Source organism: Phoenix dactylifera, chromosome 9 (assembly GCF_051530095.1).
Source record: "Phoenix dactylifera cultivar Ajwa chromosome 9, Ajwa_hap1_PhDact_Kaust_v1.1, whole genome shotgun sequence".
Classification (NCBI taxonomy): domain Eukaryota; kingdom Viridiplantae; phylum Streptophyta; class Magnoliopsida; order Arecales; family Arecaceae; genus Phoenix; species Phoenix dactylifera.
In genome coordinates, this window is record NC_143198.1 from 27,881,695 (window position 1) to 27,898,057 (window position 16,363).

General features: G+C 38.6%; 2 protein-coding genes across 4 annotated transcripts; one reads left to right on the top strand and one right to left on the bottom strand.

The window, feature by feature from the left end:
• The first annotated feature begins 484 nt into the window (after positions 1 to 484).
• LOC103709458 (arogenate dehydrogenase 2, chloroplastic-like) lies at positions 485 to 4,474 on the top strand. The gene is made up of 7 exons (XM_008794793.5): positions 485 to 990; positions 1,093 to 1,261; positions 1,427 to 1,594; positions 2,219 to 2,301; positions 3,179 to 3,248; positions 3,376 to 3,450; positions 4,128 to 4,474. Exons 1-7 carry the CDS (start codon positions 611 to 613, stop codon positions 4,338 to 4,340), a joined length of 1,158 nt encoding a protein of 385 aa, XP_008793015.3. The 5' UTR covers positions 485 to 610; the 3' UTR covers positions 4,341 to 4,474.
• Positions 4,475 to 4,849: 375 nt separating this feature from the next.
• On the bottom strand, positions 4,850 to 16,363 carry LOC103709457 (ubiquitin-conjugating enzyme E2 36). 3 transcript variants are annotated; one of them, XR_604449.5, is made up of 8 exons: positions 15,937 to 16,333; positions 15,711 to 15,738; positions 15,408 to 15,494; positions 8,423 to 8,481; positions 5,986 to 6,027; positions 5,807 to 5,911; positions 5,390 to 5,487; positions 4,850 to 5,224 (listed from the first exon to the last, which is right to left on the bottom strand). XR_604449.5 is itself a non-coding variant. In XM_008794790.5 (8 exons), exons 1-8 carry the CDS (start codon positions 15,970 to 15,972, stop codon positions 5,187 to 5,189), a joined length of 462 nt encoding a protein of 153 aa, XP_008793012.1. In that variant the 5' UTR covers positions 15,973 to 16,363; the 3' UTR covers positions 4,850 to 5,186. The 3 variants fall into 3 exon arrangements, 2 of the variants coding, with proteins under 2 accessions (XP_008793012.1, XP_008793013.1); XM_008794790.5 differs by having other exon boundaries at positions 5,838 to 5,911; positions 15,937 to 16,363; XM_008794791.5 differs by lacking the exon at positions 15,711 to 15,738 and having other exon boundaries at positions 5,838 to 5,911; positions 15,937 to 16,072.

Consider the following 16,363-nt stretch of genomic DNA (forward strand, 5'->3'; position numbering starts at 1 on the left):
CGCAAACGTTGAGCAGAAATGTGGGCTAATTTTTATGTTGCTTAAGGTTTTTGGACCAATCATGTAAGATGGTACTTCAAAATCTTGGTCACTATGTATAGACTCGGAAATGAGACTTGGTGATCGCTAAAAAAATCCTTGAGGCATCCATCCCGAGCGACCGAGTCAATTCGTCTCGCAATCAGTCAAACCACATGCCGTCCTCAACCTTTAGCAGCCTTACCATTTGCATCATTCCTAAATCCTCGAGCGTGATAGAGGGAGGCATAAATGGAAGGCAAAGAAGTCAACTCCCTGCGGGTCATCCGGCGCATAAATAGCGTTCCCCTCTTCCCATCCTGTGCTGCGCCTTCAAACCCTCTTCCCCACAGACATGGGAGGAGCTCAAAATAAAATTAAAGGGACAGTATCCAATTTAACACAAGGCCTTTCTCTTTATTTGGAATCTGGAATTTTTAAGGAACGTTATCGATGAACTCCGTCATGTATAAATGCCCCTCCATTTTTTCTACTTCAGACTGCCTTCCTACCCTCTTCTCAGAACAGAATCAAAGAGAAGCTGTCCTAGAGAAGCTTCTCTCTCTCTCTTTTTCCAAGAGAGTAGGAAGGAATGGCCTCTTCCTCTATCCACATTTCTATCTCCAATACCAACCTTTCAAAAATTACCAGACCTGATCTTTCTGCGATCAGGATGACCGCCACATCCACCAAAGTAATTTTGCCCTCCCAATCCATCTCCAGATCAAGCAACCTGCGACTTCCTTCCAGTTCTTCTCCCCTGCGCTGCACCTCAATCCTTGATCATGTCCGCATGGCTCCCGAACCACCAAACAAGCCTCGAGAAGATCCATTAAGGATCGCCATCATTGGATTCGGAAACTTTGGGCAGTTCATAGCTAGAGGGCTCGCGAGGCAGGGCCACAACGTGCTTGCGACGTCGAGAACGGACTACTCACAGTATTGCAATCGACATGGGATCCAATTCTTTCGGTAAGCAATGCTGAATGAAAGCTTGTCATCCTACTTTCTAATGCACAAGGGAGGGACGTGGAAATCATAGGCATGCTTCTTCATAATTTTGATCCATTTCAGGAGCCTGGACGCAATGTGTGAGGAGCAACCGGACATTGTGCTCGTCTGTACTTCCATCCTGTCGACGGAGGGTGTCATTCGTAGGATCCCACTGCACAAGCTCAAGCCTGACACCATCTTCGCCGACGTTCTATCCGTCAAGCAGTACCCCAGAAATCTATTCGTCGAGGTAAGCAGAAGTAATTTTGCATGGCGATCGAGTATGTATGAGATCATAAGAATGGTGTTTCCTATATCTCAATTCCCAGCAAAGGTGTTCTCTTGTAGTTTGAATTTTAAATTGCGTACGAGCTAACGGTCACTTTTATTGCATTTTTTTTTTCTTTCGTTAAAGGTTCTTCCGCCGGAATTTGGGATAGTGTGCACGCACCCAATGTTTGGGCCCGAGAGTGGGAGGCATGGCTGGGTGGGGCTGCCCTTCGTCTATGACCAAGTCCGGGTCCGTCCTCGCAGCTTACAAGCTCGGAAATGTGCCCGTTTCTTGAACATCTTTGAGAAAGAGGTTAGTAACCTATGAGTCTTAATTGATCATAATGATCTAAACATGTGCTAATCTTAGACCGCATTGGACCGCATCGCACTTAAATCATGTCGAACCAGGATAACCTGGTCGGCTGAGCCAAATTGTCGATTGTAGTTCAATATGACAAGGACCATCTCTGCTACAAAATCATGATATTCCCCGTTATTTTTTTGAAATAATAAATTATGACTTCAAGAATATATATATTTTGTCCGATTATGAAATGAAATCTTACATAAAATTCTTAAATCACGAGATCGAAAATTTTTGTTTCGAGTACTTTTTCTAAAATTTTTTGTATATTCTCTATTGATCATTGCTTTTAATCTTCTTATTCTAGTAAACAAACATGTTCTAGAAAATCTCGACCTTCATAGTGGTTATGAAGTAGTGCAATTTTTTGGTGAAAGAAAAAGAAAAAAATTGATGCCAGTTTCACAACCACTTCATGTAAAATCCAAGCATGATTTGAAAATAGAGCAATTGTATACTTCACCATTCCACTGGATTTTATATGCACATGTCAAGTAAGAAAGAAATTTATATTTATGTTTCCCAGCAATGTAAAGAAATTAACCAACTTTTTTCCAATTTCTTAAGCAGGGTTGTAGGATGGTGCATATGTCATGTGAAGAACATGATCGCTATGCTGCCGGCAGTCAGTTCATTACCCACACAATTGGAAGGTAAAATGATGTATGCTGATATGCTAGTTCTAGTAGGGAACATAAAATATTTATAACAAACTTTAACGTAACCAGAATAATACCCTACATTTATAAAATAATTTTCTTCTATAAAATATATATATATATATATATATACCCATTCAATTACTTAAATAAACTACAATCATCTAGCTTTTTTTTCCAACAATTGATATCTTACTATAACCATCTAACTTTTTGCCAACAATTGATATCTTGTCTCATCAACATATAGAAATAAGGGATTTCTCTATTTTTGAAGGATTCTCTCTTCTCTATCCATTCCTACTCTTTCGATCTATTAGAATTAGGATCAGTTTTATGGATACTATTTCGCCAAATATTCCTATTTAGGTTAATATTATTCCGAGTTTTTTTATATCGTTTTGTACAATCTCCATCTATGTCACCTCAAGTCTTCTTCTCCTTTTTCTTATCACCTTCGGCACAAAACCAAAGTATCTATCCTTTTTAGAGCTTTCTTCTATCTTTGTTGTACATATTGGTACCATCTCAATCAGTTTTTCATTACTTTATCCTTAACTTGTGCAACTCCTACAACTTCTTTAATATACTTATTTTTTATTTTATTTTTCTTGTATTATCATACATCCATAAACTCCTTCCTATTATACTTGTTTTCATCTATCTTCTTCACTGCCTAACACTCTGATTAATACAGTATGATAAGTTTTATTGGTGTTTTATATTTTTTTTAAAAAAAATCTTAAGGGTATTTGCCTATCACATAATGTTCCAAAAGCATCTCTCTCTCCACTTCATCCAACGGCTTTAATTTTATGACATTTATCTTCATTTATCTTCACAAACTCTGACATTTATCTTCAAGATGCAGGATCCTATCACATCTGAATCTGGAGTCAACACCCATTAACACAAAGGGATATGAGACCCTCCTGAACCTGGTAATTAAATTCACACATTGTTGAATTTTACTTGGAGTTCTTACACAAAAGCTCCTGTGATGACTAGTTTACTAATATCTTGATCCTACTGCAATGGCAATGGCAATGGCTTTCTTCTGCTTTGCAGACAGAGAATACAGTCAGTGACAGTACGGATCTCTATTTTGGGCTCTTCATGTACAATGTGAACGCCACAGAGCAGGCAAGTGTGCCCTCTTCACAAACTTACTCTAGTCATAACTCATAACCCCCACCTCCCCACAACCCCACCCGACACCTAACACGCGCGCGCGCCGAGTCTTATCCAGATTAATAGCTATTGGGAATGAGATACAGAATTTCTTCTAGCACTCAAAGTAAAATGATGGTAGACAATTGTAGGGGATGGATTTGATAGAATAACAGACAGATGTGGGATGTCGCTTTTATCAGCATAACATCAGATGGACCCATCAAATATTAAAATGCTATCTTTTACGGATACAACTAATGTCACATTGATGAATACATGCATTGCATACACATATCAACACATATACTTTGATACATATATCCATGCATGCATATGCACATATATATATATATATATATATATTTGAATTATGTAGTATGAGTACTTTTTTGTACATTCACATGTATATATGGCCGGAAGTTTTCGCATTATTGTGCAAGATATGAACGTATCCATCTTCAAATTATGAGTAGTATCATTTTTTGAGCACACCACGAACCAAATTTCAGTCTCTAAGTTGAATGATACCGACTATGGTGCAACCGCGTGTATTAAAATGACTGGCACATGAATATAAATGATGTAATTTTGCATCTGAATAATTATATGGCGTTAATTGTAGTTGAAGATGTGGCATAATGATGCAGATTGCTAACCTTGATAGAGCATTTGAGACCGTGAAGCAGAAGCTCTTTGGAAAGCTCCATGACATTCTAAGAGAACAAATTGTGGAGAGGATACCAATGCCGGGGACACCCACAGCTACAAGGGTGATGGATCCCCACTTCCTACGTGATGCTAACCGAATGGAAGGCCTAACCTCCTTAATTGTACCCCGACGCTCCGAACATGTGAAATGAATGGAAGACATCTCGCAACAACCCTCACCCTCAAGGTCCCCAAGTCTCAGATAGAGAGAGAGAGAGAGAGAGAGAGAGAGATTAAAATATAAACATGTCAAATTTTGTTTTTTTGTTTTTGATTTTTGGTTGGCGAATTGAGCCAATTCTCGCAAGCAGTGTTGCTGTACCAGATTCTTGGAGCCTTCTTAAACCGGAAAATCTGCTCATTTATTTCCTTCATATATTCAAACTAGTCCATTCCATTTGATCCGACGGTACAACGTGTGACCATTGCAATTGCAATAGATGACTCACCTTCGTTCTAAACAGAAAAGGGATCGGACGATAAACTCACTTCGCGGAACCCCCACCAAGAACCACAAAGTGATGCCGCAAACCTGCTATTTTTTCCCCCTAAGGATTAGCTCAAAGCAATGTTATCTGTGATATATGAACAAGACCGAATTATTGAGAATACAAACATCACCCCTGCAAATCCAAGCAGAGAATTTCGAGCACGGGAAGACTTGCGCACAAACAAACTGCCTTAACAAGTTCCAATATCTGCTGTTTTAAAACATGAAAATCGTAAAATGCACCTATGTTATTATGAAACTGAATGCTCCTTGCACAAGAGACCCAAAAACAGCAAACTTCGACTAGTGACACAAATGATATCTGAAAAGGTGGCTTCAGCCCAACGAAGTGATTTACATCATATGGTATAATTGGAGCTTGGAAGGACTAACATTTGAAAGGAGCACCATCCAACACTTCCATTGCATTGTTGCAAGCAAACAATGGCCGAATTAACTTCCAAAGTGGACTAGTTATTACGAGCACACAGCTACTACTGCAATGTCGTCATGCCCCGCTGGCATATAGACGGGTCCATTCCTTGGCTGCACCATTCCAAATAAGTTCCATCAAGTGAAGATAGCGACATAAGCCCACGAAATATCCAGATAGGTGAACCATCACCAAGTTAAAATAGCTATTGCCTGACACAATAATCTCATGGCCAGGTTGTTTATCACGAGCTGGTAGTCGTAGGATTATAATCTAACCTGTTTCTACAGCTTCAGCTTCATTTGCCTTCCAATGCTTTGCAATGTTGTCAGAAAGAGGGTCATCTGGGTTTGGAGCACTCAGAAGCGCTTGAATACTGATAAAAAAGGGACAATGAACAACATCAATTAATCAGCAGAAGATCGATAACCCCCTATAAAATCAAGCCCCAGATAATGAAACCAAAAGTATTATAGCTTGATTAGAATAATCTAATAAAAGGCTGCTATTATCATTTTCTGAGACTTATTTCTTAATAATCATGAGTAACTTGCACATAACCCTTAAGAGTCTCATGCGGATAAAACCCCAGTAGTAACAGCACTTATTAGAGAGAGAGGGAGAAAAAAATGAAATTTGGAAAATAAATTTCTCCTAGAGGAAACAATAAAGAATCATCAAAAGACAGTACTAACAGTAATAGTGCAATGGAAATAATCATGTAACCTCAGCAATACAGTTCGAATCTGGAGAGCTGGACTCCATTTATCTTTAAGAATATCAAGGCATATTCTTCCAAGCTGCATGCAAAATATTAAATTCAAAATACGTTCTCTCCAGGAAGATAACAAATAAAAGAAGGTGATCTGCTTGCCTTGTCAATATTAGGATGGTAAATCTTGGTGAGAAAGCGAACCTGTTAAATCAACAATTAGACCAGAAGTAGATAGATGGTTCAATACACACTATAACTGATCAAGATCAAAGTAGCACAAACCTCAAAAGCAATCAAGATCAAGAGACTCAAATACTATAAATTAGCTAGTTTCATGGATCATAAATGCCTAGTGGTACAATAAAAATACTAAAATACCAAGAGAATAGAATGGGCAGTCGAAATGAATTCAAATAAAGATAGCAATTAAAATGAATTGTTCATGAAAGAATAAGAAATAAGGCAATTGAACAGCGCATATAACAAGTCTCATATGTTTAAGGTCATCAGATAAAATAAGATATCGGCTGCATAGGGAAGACTGAGAAAAGATATTCCCTCATAACCTGTAGTTCTCTCATATATATATTGAAAAAAAAAAAAACGAAAAGGCAACATGCCTTAATTTTCGCATCAATAAATAAGAGTAGATGAACATTAACAGGTACATTAGATGCCCAATGTGACAGATAATCTATGCATATTCCTAATGTACAGGTTACTGTCATAACCAATGAGAAGAATCATCAGCTATAGAGAGCCACATGAAGTACAGATAGAGATCCAATTAGCAAGACTTTAACATGAGAACACTGCAAGCATGTCCTAGAATTTAACATTGCAAATACACCAAGGTAAATTGGAATCAGATTTTAGTTGATATCCTGTCAATGTTGAAAAACCAAATAATGGAGATAATAATATCAATGACAAGAAGTGAACTTAGAGTAAATTTACAAGAACAGTAGCAGAAGGAAAGGTCTATGAGGGAGAGGACACCCTTCTCGAGTCGTGGATGCGCTGTTTGAACAATGGCTGTCATGATGATATTAACAATCATCCTTCACAAAACAAACACAAAAGATGGCTATTATATAAGCATTCTGTAATCACTAAAACAACACCTGTATTTAGAGGGGTTTGTTTTTTGGCACTGCCACATAGGCATCATATGATTTATCAGAATTAATAATGACCATTATAACTATATTTTTTTCGTAACTCAAATTTCAAAATTAACATTTTTAGGAAACAGTTAGAAAACAAAGAAACATCAGAGATGAGAGGCAGCTATCATACTATCATCCACCATCCAGTTAGCTACAGTATATATATGGTAATAGTATGAATGCATACAAGCAAGCATGTAAAGCTTATGTTTACGCCGCCGCTAAGAGCACATTTCTTAAACATACCTGCCCTCCCGCTGCACCTTCTTCTGTGTTGTGAAACATTTTAAACTTAAAATCTTTTAACTATTGATATGTGACAAATAATATTTTCATGATCCCATCATTTCAAGCCCAATTTTTTTTATATAACAAAATTACTAAAAATGAGGGCAAAACTGCAATAATTATTCGCTATAACTAACATCAGTTGTAACTTTTTAGGTATCAATTTTTTTTTTTAAAACAGGAAACACATTAAAGCAAACCCCCGCAATTTATTCAAGGTGCTACAAGCAAATAATAGACTCATAGGATAACACATGCTAGGCATTATTACTAACAACTTTTATAGATGAACACTACAATTAAATAGCTTATTGGTTTAGATTGTTAAAGTTTTTCACAAGTCACAACCATCAGTTGAATGAGGAGTAAATAATTCAACTAAATAATTCTACATAGATTTTCATGGCAATCATACTCCTATGATCTGTCAGAGTTTTCATAAAATGAACATCATATCTTCATGGATGACTAAATTTTAGTGCTTGAAGCCTGACAGATTCAAATGGGGAACAAATACAAGACATTTTGCACAATTTACTTTCTTCCTTACTGGAAGAAATGCCATGTCTCTGTTTGCAGCCATCTGCAACAGTGATAAGCAGGTCACTGTGCAAGACACCTATGGATACATGCAGCCATCCTATCACTGAGGTTGTGACTGCTCCACTGACAATCCTCAGATTTTTCCGCTAACCATTTATATCCGCTCAATTGCTTAGCAGAAAACCATAAGTTGGAAGTCTTCTTCAAAACTATACGAGCAATGATTACAGTCAGCTTACGATACACAACCATCTTGGTGCACAAATGCACGTAGTCAACCCCATAAAATTGGACTAAAATTACTAATTTCCACATGCATGGACCATCAAGATTTTTTTTCCTTTACTTGAATGGTTGAATCAGAAAGTGATATACAGAAATTTTGTCAGTTCCACTTCACACAAGAACAATATGTAAGGCTAGCATTTTTTACATGTACGTTGATGGTTAGGACACATCTTTGGATTAAGTGACAGTGAAGTAGACATTTAGATGCAAATTAGCCTTCAAAGTTTTTTTTAGTACCAACTACTAGAACAGTCTATCATTAACAATATGCAAATGACCCATGGGAACTCTATTGAATGCTGTTTTACCTTCGGGGCAGCCATAGGATACTCTTCAGGCAAGAACAATTCAAGCTTGAAAACCCCTCCTATTAAGGCAAAAAAAAAGACGATATTTCATATTAATAAAAATCAAAAGACCAAATTGATTAAAAAATACAATTTAAATCATTTTTGCATAGATCCATTCCCTAAAAAGTGCCTCTTTAATTACAGCTATCTGATGGAAGAAATCGATATGTTCATTCAATTTCAATATTGAGATCGATACAAGTGTGGGAATACAGGACACAATTTAATTATAAGTCATTGCATGGAGATATCACTAGAAGAACCTAGAATTAAGATGCAAGAACCCATAAAATATAGCTCATCCTTAATTAAATTGGAACATAATAAACACACGGAATAACTCATATATAAGTAGAAATTGTTATCATATGCAATATGCAGGGAACACCCAGTGTAAACCAGTGTCAAAAATAATAACACAACTAGCGGCCATCATAGATGCAATAACCAAAAATGATTAAGCCTCATGCGGAAAGAAAGGCATATTGACCTTTTCTCCAGAAGGTTGGTTTCATCAACCCACTTAAGTGGTCCAAATGCAGATTATATGCATAGGCTTAATTGGCCATACTTTCCATCTTACAAAAAAAACACTATATCAAACTCAAAATTTACATGAGAATTCTTTCAGAATATGGTAATTCTATAGGAATTTACTAGAGATTCATTACGAGCCCTAGGTAGGTGAAAATCTATTTCAAGGAAAAAAATCAACTATATAACTATGTTTATACCAAAGCATCAGATATAGATAATTGGGTCTTCGGAAGTGCTGGTTCTCATTCTGAATCAGAGAGAAGCAATATCCAAACCAACTTTCATAAACTAACAGTTTTTTCATACAGTTTGAATCCCACGCATGGTCTGACGAACCAGCCCGTACCGGCCGGTTCGGACTGGTCCGGCCTGTAACCGGTACGGGCCGAACCCAGCCGAAGCCAGGGAAGACGAAGAGAAGAAGAGAGAGAGAGCATGGAAGAGAGGGAGGGAGGAGAGGCCTCCGCCGCTTGCGAAAGGCCGTGGGGGGCGGCAGAGCCCGCAGGGGCACGGCAAAGGCCGAGGCCGCGTCCCCTATTTCTTTCTTTCGAAAAAGGGGACGACAAAAGAAACAGGGACACGGTTGCCGATTTCACTTAAAAATCTCCATTTTTTTTAATTTGGGGACCGCAGCCTCAACCTTTGTCGCGCCCCCGCGGGCCTCGCCGCCCCCTCCCCGGCCTCCGCCTCCCCCTCGCGGGCGGCCTCTCCTCTCCTCCCTCCCTCCCCCGCTCGCTCTCTTGTTCTCTACTTATTCCCCGGTTCCGACGGGAAAGAGTGTTCCAGTTCGGTACCGGTTTAAACAGGTCCGAACCGGAACCGTGCTGGTCCACTAGGCAACCGGTATACCTAACAGTACCGGTACAACGAATCTTGATCCCACATCTTAGCAGCTTCAGATTTAGATTGTGATGGTTTCCCAGTGGAATTTTACATTAGGAGATAGGTTATTCTACTTAAGGTGTTTCAGCCAATTCAAAATCTTGGTCTCACTCCTGCATCCACCCATTCTAATGCTTCCAACTCATTTTAATCAAGTATGTTCTTCTTCCAACATTATTTAATCAAATTTAATCTAGTTCAATACCATATGTAACATCGATAGTTCATCTTTCTTTTTTTAATATCCATAATTTTATTTTCTTAAAAAGTTTAAAGGGTTGTAGTTATATCATTTTCTAAAATGTAATGAGATCTAACATATAATCTTCCTAGGCACTTCCACTCCCCTTTTCTTCCCTTTTAAGCTCCACTTCCACGCCGCTAAAGTAGCTAACATCTTTGGCAAAAAAAAAAAGAGTAGCTAACGAAGGCAATTCAGGTCCAGATTTCTCACTAGCTCTTCAATATATATGTTCATCTTAAGTCGCCTAGCATGTATTACTTTCCACAATTAACAATCAATGATACCAGAATAATCAAAATCATACGTAGAGCTACTAATGGACTTGGCTTGGGCCACTCACCATAAGTTCAATCTTGGCCTGGATTAAATGAAGGCAGGCTATACCTGGCCTGGCCCTGAAATTCAATTGTTTTTTTAGGGTTTAGCCCTAGGCATGGCATGGCCCTAAATGATTAGACGCAAGCCTGATTCGGCCCAAGGCCTAATTACAATTTCCATAGATAGATTCATATCTAAAAGAAGTTGAAAATAAGTTCTTTCAAAATTGACTATTTGTTCTTCTGTTAGAGGTGCTGCAGAAATGTCTGTGATCAAGTAAATAGCTGTACGAACGAATGGACCGGATAAAAAATGGAAAGATTCGTACAAGTTAAACATTTCGCCAACAATCATTGCTCATCCCTCCGAAACCTATTGATAAGGAATGCATTGAAGTGTATTAAATAATAGGGTTTTTTGCATGGATACCCCCTTCTAAATATCGAATTTTGCGTGAATACCCTTTCAAAATTGATATTTGCATGTATACCCTCGTAAAACTCGGTTATTGTACAAATACCCCTAATATAACAGTTGTTTTAACGGTGTTAAAAAAATCATATTTATATTAATTAAAAATAAAATAAAATTTTAAACTGACGTTACTATCCTTACTATTTCCTCCCCCCCCCCCCCCCCGGTGCTCGGCTTCCTCCCTGCCCCCTGCGTATCGGGATCCCAAGAAGAAGAAGAAGACAGGAGCTCCACACAGCTATGTTCTGCTTCAAAATCTCTTGGGCCCAGAAGAGAGAGAGAGAGAGAGAGAGAGAGAGAGATCCCTCCCCACCCCACACCAGCAACCCCCCCCCCCAGCCCCACCCGGTGCCCGGCTTCCTCCCCGCCCCCTGCGTATCGGAATCCCAAGAAGAAGAAGACAGGAGCTCCACACAGTTGTGCTCTGCTTCAAAATCTCTTGGGCCCAGGAGAGAGAGAGAGAGAGAGAGAGAGAGATCCCCCCCCTCCCCACCCCACACCAGCAACCCCCCCCCCAGCCCCCCCGGTGCCCGGCTTCCTCCCCGCCCCCTGCGTATCGGGATCCCAAGAAGAAGAAGAAGAAGAAGGCAGGAGCTCCACACAGCTGTGCTCTGCTTCAAAATCTCTTGGGCCCAGAAGAGAGAGAGAGAGAGAGAGAGAGAGAGGACTGCTGGTTCACAGTGTTCCCTCACTTTCTCCCTTCAAAAGTTAAAAGAAACAAAAACCAAAAAACAGAAGGAAAAAAAAAAGCCAGCTACCGAGACACCAGAGGTATCAACAGGGTCATAGATCGAGAGATAATCCTGATGAGCCGAGGTTCCTTTGGATTCTATGCAGTCCTCTCTCTCTCTCTCTTCTGGGCCCAAGAGATTCTGAAGCAGAGCACAACTGTGTGGAGCTCTTGTCTTCTTCTTCTTCTTCTTGGGATCCCGATACGCAGGGGGCGGGGAGGAAGCCGGAACATCGGGGGTGGGGGGGGGAGGGAAGATTAAGGCGGCGGAGGGAGGAAATAGCAAGAATAATAACATCATTTCAATTTTTTATTTTATTTTTAATTAATATAAATATGATTTTTTTAACACCGTTAAAACAACCGTTATATTAGGGTATTTGTACAATAAAAGAGTTTTACGAGGGTATACATACAAATATGAATTTTGAAAGGGTATTCACGCAAAATTCGATATTTAGAAAGGTATCCATGCGAAAAATCCTAAATAATAAAACCTTTCACATATTTGTTAACATAGTGTAGGATGATTGATTCCATTTCAATGATTATTTGGTTTGCCTTGCATTCTCACTAAGGCAATAGGTCGCCAGGTAGGTCACAATTTGACTTTCATTTCTTTGTATAAAGCAAAGTTCTTCCTCTTCCAATCTTGTATAAAACCCAATTACTTTTTTGAAATGTTCATTTACTTCTCACTAGATATTTTTTAATCTTTTACTAGACCACCGGACCTCCAATCTTCAAACCGTTATCCTATCCCTACTTCTAATCTTGCTCAAAATAGTTCACAAAGAATATTGGCTTAAATCTTGTAGAGACCAGCCTAAACACCACCATAATCCTCTCTACTTTGCTGCCCATTGCATCATGTAGTGTTCGTCACTGCCCACATCCCACTAGATGCTCTCCCTCGCTGCATGTTGCCCACCATGTCCTCTCCACTGCTGCTTTCAACTCACTGCATCACCTTTCATTTCTTTGAAGGTGGAGAATAGATCTCACAACCTCACAAATTTTCTTTGATAGTGGCATACAGCAGCAGCAGTAGCAGCAGCTATGTACAGCGGTTATGGGTTGTGGCATTGGGCATGAACACAAAGAGAAAAGAGGGGAGAGGAAGGGAAGGGATTAGGAGTTAAAGAGTATTGGGTTCAAAAGTGTAAAACGTCTCGGTTTATAAGGCCAACAAGCTGTTTGTTCCAAACCAAAGTCAAGCTTAAGCCTGCCCACATCAAGCCCAAAACAAGTTCGAGCCCAAATTTTGAGGCTTGGGCTCAAGCCCACGGCCCATCTTGAGCCCGAAGCCAGCCAAGCCCAGTGAGTCCAAGCCCAGTAAGTCCATGCCTAGCTCCAGCCATGAGCAACCTAAATCATGAATTGTTAATCCATAGCAAACTATATTTTTTTCTGTTTTCTTGATCTAAACCTACAAGGTAGAGGTCTGATGTTATCTTAACCATTCATCAAAAGCATGTAAAATATTGAAATAAATGCAAGAGCATTCCAGTTTAAATAACATTAAAGGAAGTGCTAAATAGAAATGTTTGGCTAATAAGGATTCAAAAAACCAACCACAAATAGTTAGGGCTAGGCTTAATTCTATGGTTAACTTCAACATCAAAACAAGGCAATTACAAATTAAAGATTATGCTTGTTTGTAGAACTGTCATGTTTCTGATGTAGCCACTGTTAAGCGAGTTGAGTCTACAGGTTAGTTAAATTTTCAGATACAGCAATCATTAGTGTTTTGAGAAAACTTTATCTGAAGAAAAATATTGGTGTAAATATTAGAAATATAATGATCAATTTCCTAACTATCTCCGTGATACCTTTGAGCGATCTTATTTCTTCCTAAACTTTAATAAACTGGACTCAATCAGATTATCGATAAATCTTAAACCTGTTTCTAATGTGCCATTGCATGTACCTGTGTATGCATCTATTATTAGTAAATTACGACCAATTGTCTACATGACAACATTTATCAATCTAACATACAATATAGGGATTTGTCATATACATGGATAAAATACATTATATTTATATGTATTGTGATGCTGTACATATGATACACATCCTAATCATTACTAAGGCTGGTTATCAAGTCATTGACGTTGAAACTGACCATATCCTAACCTAAGAGTCCTCCAGCACGCATGATACAAACTAGAATCAATTAACTAATTGATCCAATCCTGCACCAAACTCAATTGTTTAAGAAAGTATTATCAATATTATTTCTACTCATGCTAGTAGATGACTCAGATAAAAGTGAGATCCTATCCCACAATAATCTGATTGTCTTGTCTTCCAGCAAAAGCATTGCCGTTGCCACTTAAAAACATATTTCTTTGGAGCAATCTACTTAAACAAAGTCAAGCATGATAAATGCATCAAATCAATTCTAGACATCCAATATCATGCATGACCTAATCAAGATTTGTTCTAGGCTTTGGTTCAGAGAAACATGTTAAACCATGTCAACAACTTGGATAAGTTAGCATATTTGATAAATAAGTATGAACTAAGACATACGCTACTTTTAAGTTGTTTGTCTTGTGATTGCCAAATGTCATGATATATGTTCTTACATCTTGAATTGTTTGTATTCTAACATGCAAAATAATGCTAATTGATACTCTACGGACGCATAGGGCACAAACCATGGATGATGACAGAATGAACAAATATACAAGCTACACAGTACATAAATAATAGAACTGCTGTAAGGTATACAGTTCCAATTGAACAATAAATATAAGGCCATTAGGGTCCACATCAAATTTCAAAACCATCACAATAAAGTTACAATGACATACTAAAAATATCAACATTACCAATCTTTGCAACAAAAAATGGCTGATTTTGCACATACATGCCAAAAAACACCACTGAAGTTAAGTTCAATCAATGTCCCCAGGATTCTCAACTCTTAATAAAAGCCAAGTAATCTGCACATTCCATTCTTGGAATAAGCATCCAAAACTCAGACACGTCAAAATCATGAGTCCAAGCCAGAAGGTTCATTTTTTTAAAAAAAAAGGAAAGAAATGGTAAGCATGATCGCAGCCGTCTCTTATAAAGACATTTTCTTTTTAAAGAGTAGCTGTCTTTGGTTCCATGACCTTAAAATAGTGCTGTCCTACTTGACCAACAAGCTTACATAGCTAAACCTATGCACAAAAAAATTAGAGAAGAAAGTAACCTAGTCAAACTATAATATATGGCATGGAGTAACAACACATGTCATGACACAAGGAAGAAAAAAACTCGTAACTGTACTGTACAGATCAAATAAAACTTATAATTTCAAATATCACTAATATATGACGCATCCTGGTAAGAAAATTACATCAACTGATATAAAATAAGCAAAAATACATGAATATAAGCATTTGCAAATTTAAGTATTCCATCAATATAATAAGGAAAAATCTCGTCAGTATCAAGCTTGACTGAAAGAAAGTCGTGGCAACACATTTCCGCTAAGTTGTTACATGCGAAAGATAGTACGAATCAATTATAGCAAGCAATGAGAAAAACACAACGATCAAATCAGGATTTGCACATTTTAACACACGCAACAGAAGAAATAATTCACAGCAACTTTCAAGTCATTAAGGCAGGTTATCCTACCAGACTGACAGACAAGAGATGCCGTCCCTGGCATTCCAAGCAAGACGTGAAAAATCATGGACTATCGAATTTGTGAAATTAATCGAAATGCAATAACAAATTTTTAGCAAGCTAATCACCTTCATATGGAGACTGCGTCGGTCCAAGAATCATCACATTAAAATAGCGCATATTGTCCTCTGATGGAGAGGCACTTATGCCAGGAGCTGCAACAGATCACCGCAAGAATTACCCAAAACCCTAGATAAATAAGCGAATCCCCAAGAAAAAACCCAAAAATCCACCGCCCTAAATTTAGCAAAATTGAAAAGCTATTAACATCTTCAAATAACCGCAAGTCGAGTCGAAAACCGATTTTCCGAAACGATCAGCACGAAATCAAATCACAAATGGCACGATATCGAAAGAGCAATTCAAGATACCTGGCTCGCTGAGGAGGCGCTGCGTTTCCTGCTCCATCACGGGACCCAAGAAACCAGAATCAGAAACAAGAGAAATCCAAAACAAGAATAAATGCGTGAAAACATTTGGGAGATCAAAGCCCCTAGAAACATGCATCAAATCCATTCCTCCATCGAGGTCGAAGGAACAAAAAGGATGGACAGTGAAAAGAGAATCGGATCGTAGACGCACCGATGGGGGATTTACCTTGATAATTCGGCGAGGTAGATTGCTGTTCGCCATTCGGGGCCGGAGATAGGGTTTCCGCTTCTCTCTTTCGGGGGAATTGAAGGACGAGAGGAAGAGAGAGAAGAGAAGCGAATCGGTGAGCTAATGGCCTTGAGAGAGAAAAAATCTCGATCCATAGGTTGGGGTTTATAAAGCTTTCCGAATTTATTAATCTCCCCTTTAATCTTTTTAATTTGAATATAAAATTATAACTCTTAAATTCGTAATTTTACTCCGCCTTTACGCAACTCGGCCTTTTTACTCTGACGGAGTGCATTGGATGCGCGTCGATCCGCGGTGTAGGCACCATAGGTGAGCACAGGTGAGCTTTAACCGCAGAAGCAGTTTTTCTCCTCTCAGGCGATTGTAAGTCGTCTCCTAGATGATGAATTTTGTTCGTTCTTTT

Excerpts from the sequence above, each read along its gene's own strand:
- LOC103709457 (XM_008794790.5), bottom strand. The coding sequence starts at position 15,972 with ATGGCGAACAGCAATCTACCTCGCCGAATTATCAAG. Across the intron at positions 8,482-15,407 it reads GACGCAGTCTCCATATGAAG|GAGGGGTTTTCAAGCTTGAA; the intron begins GTGATTAGCTTG and ends TTGCCTTAATAG. Across the intron at positions 5,488-5,837 it reads ATTCGAACTGTATTGCTGAG|TATTCAAGCGCTTCTGAGTG; the intron begins GTTACATGATTA and ends CTTTTTTATCAG.
- LOC103709458 (XM_008794793.5), top strand. The coding sequence starts at position 611 with ATGGCCTCTTCCTCTATCCACATTTCTATCTCCAATACCAACCTTTCA. Across the intron at positions 2,302-3,178 it reads ATTACCCACACAATTGGAAG|GATCCTATCACATCTGAATC; the intron begins GTAAAATGATGT and ends TTCAAGATGCAG. Across the intron at positions 3,249-3,375 it reads ATGAGACCCTCCTGAACCTG|ACAGAGAATACAGTCAGTGA; the intron begins GTAATTAAATTC and ends TCTGCTTTGCAG.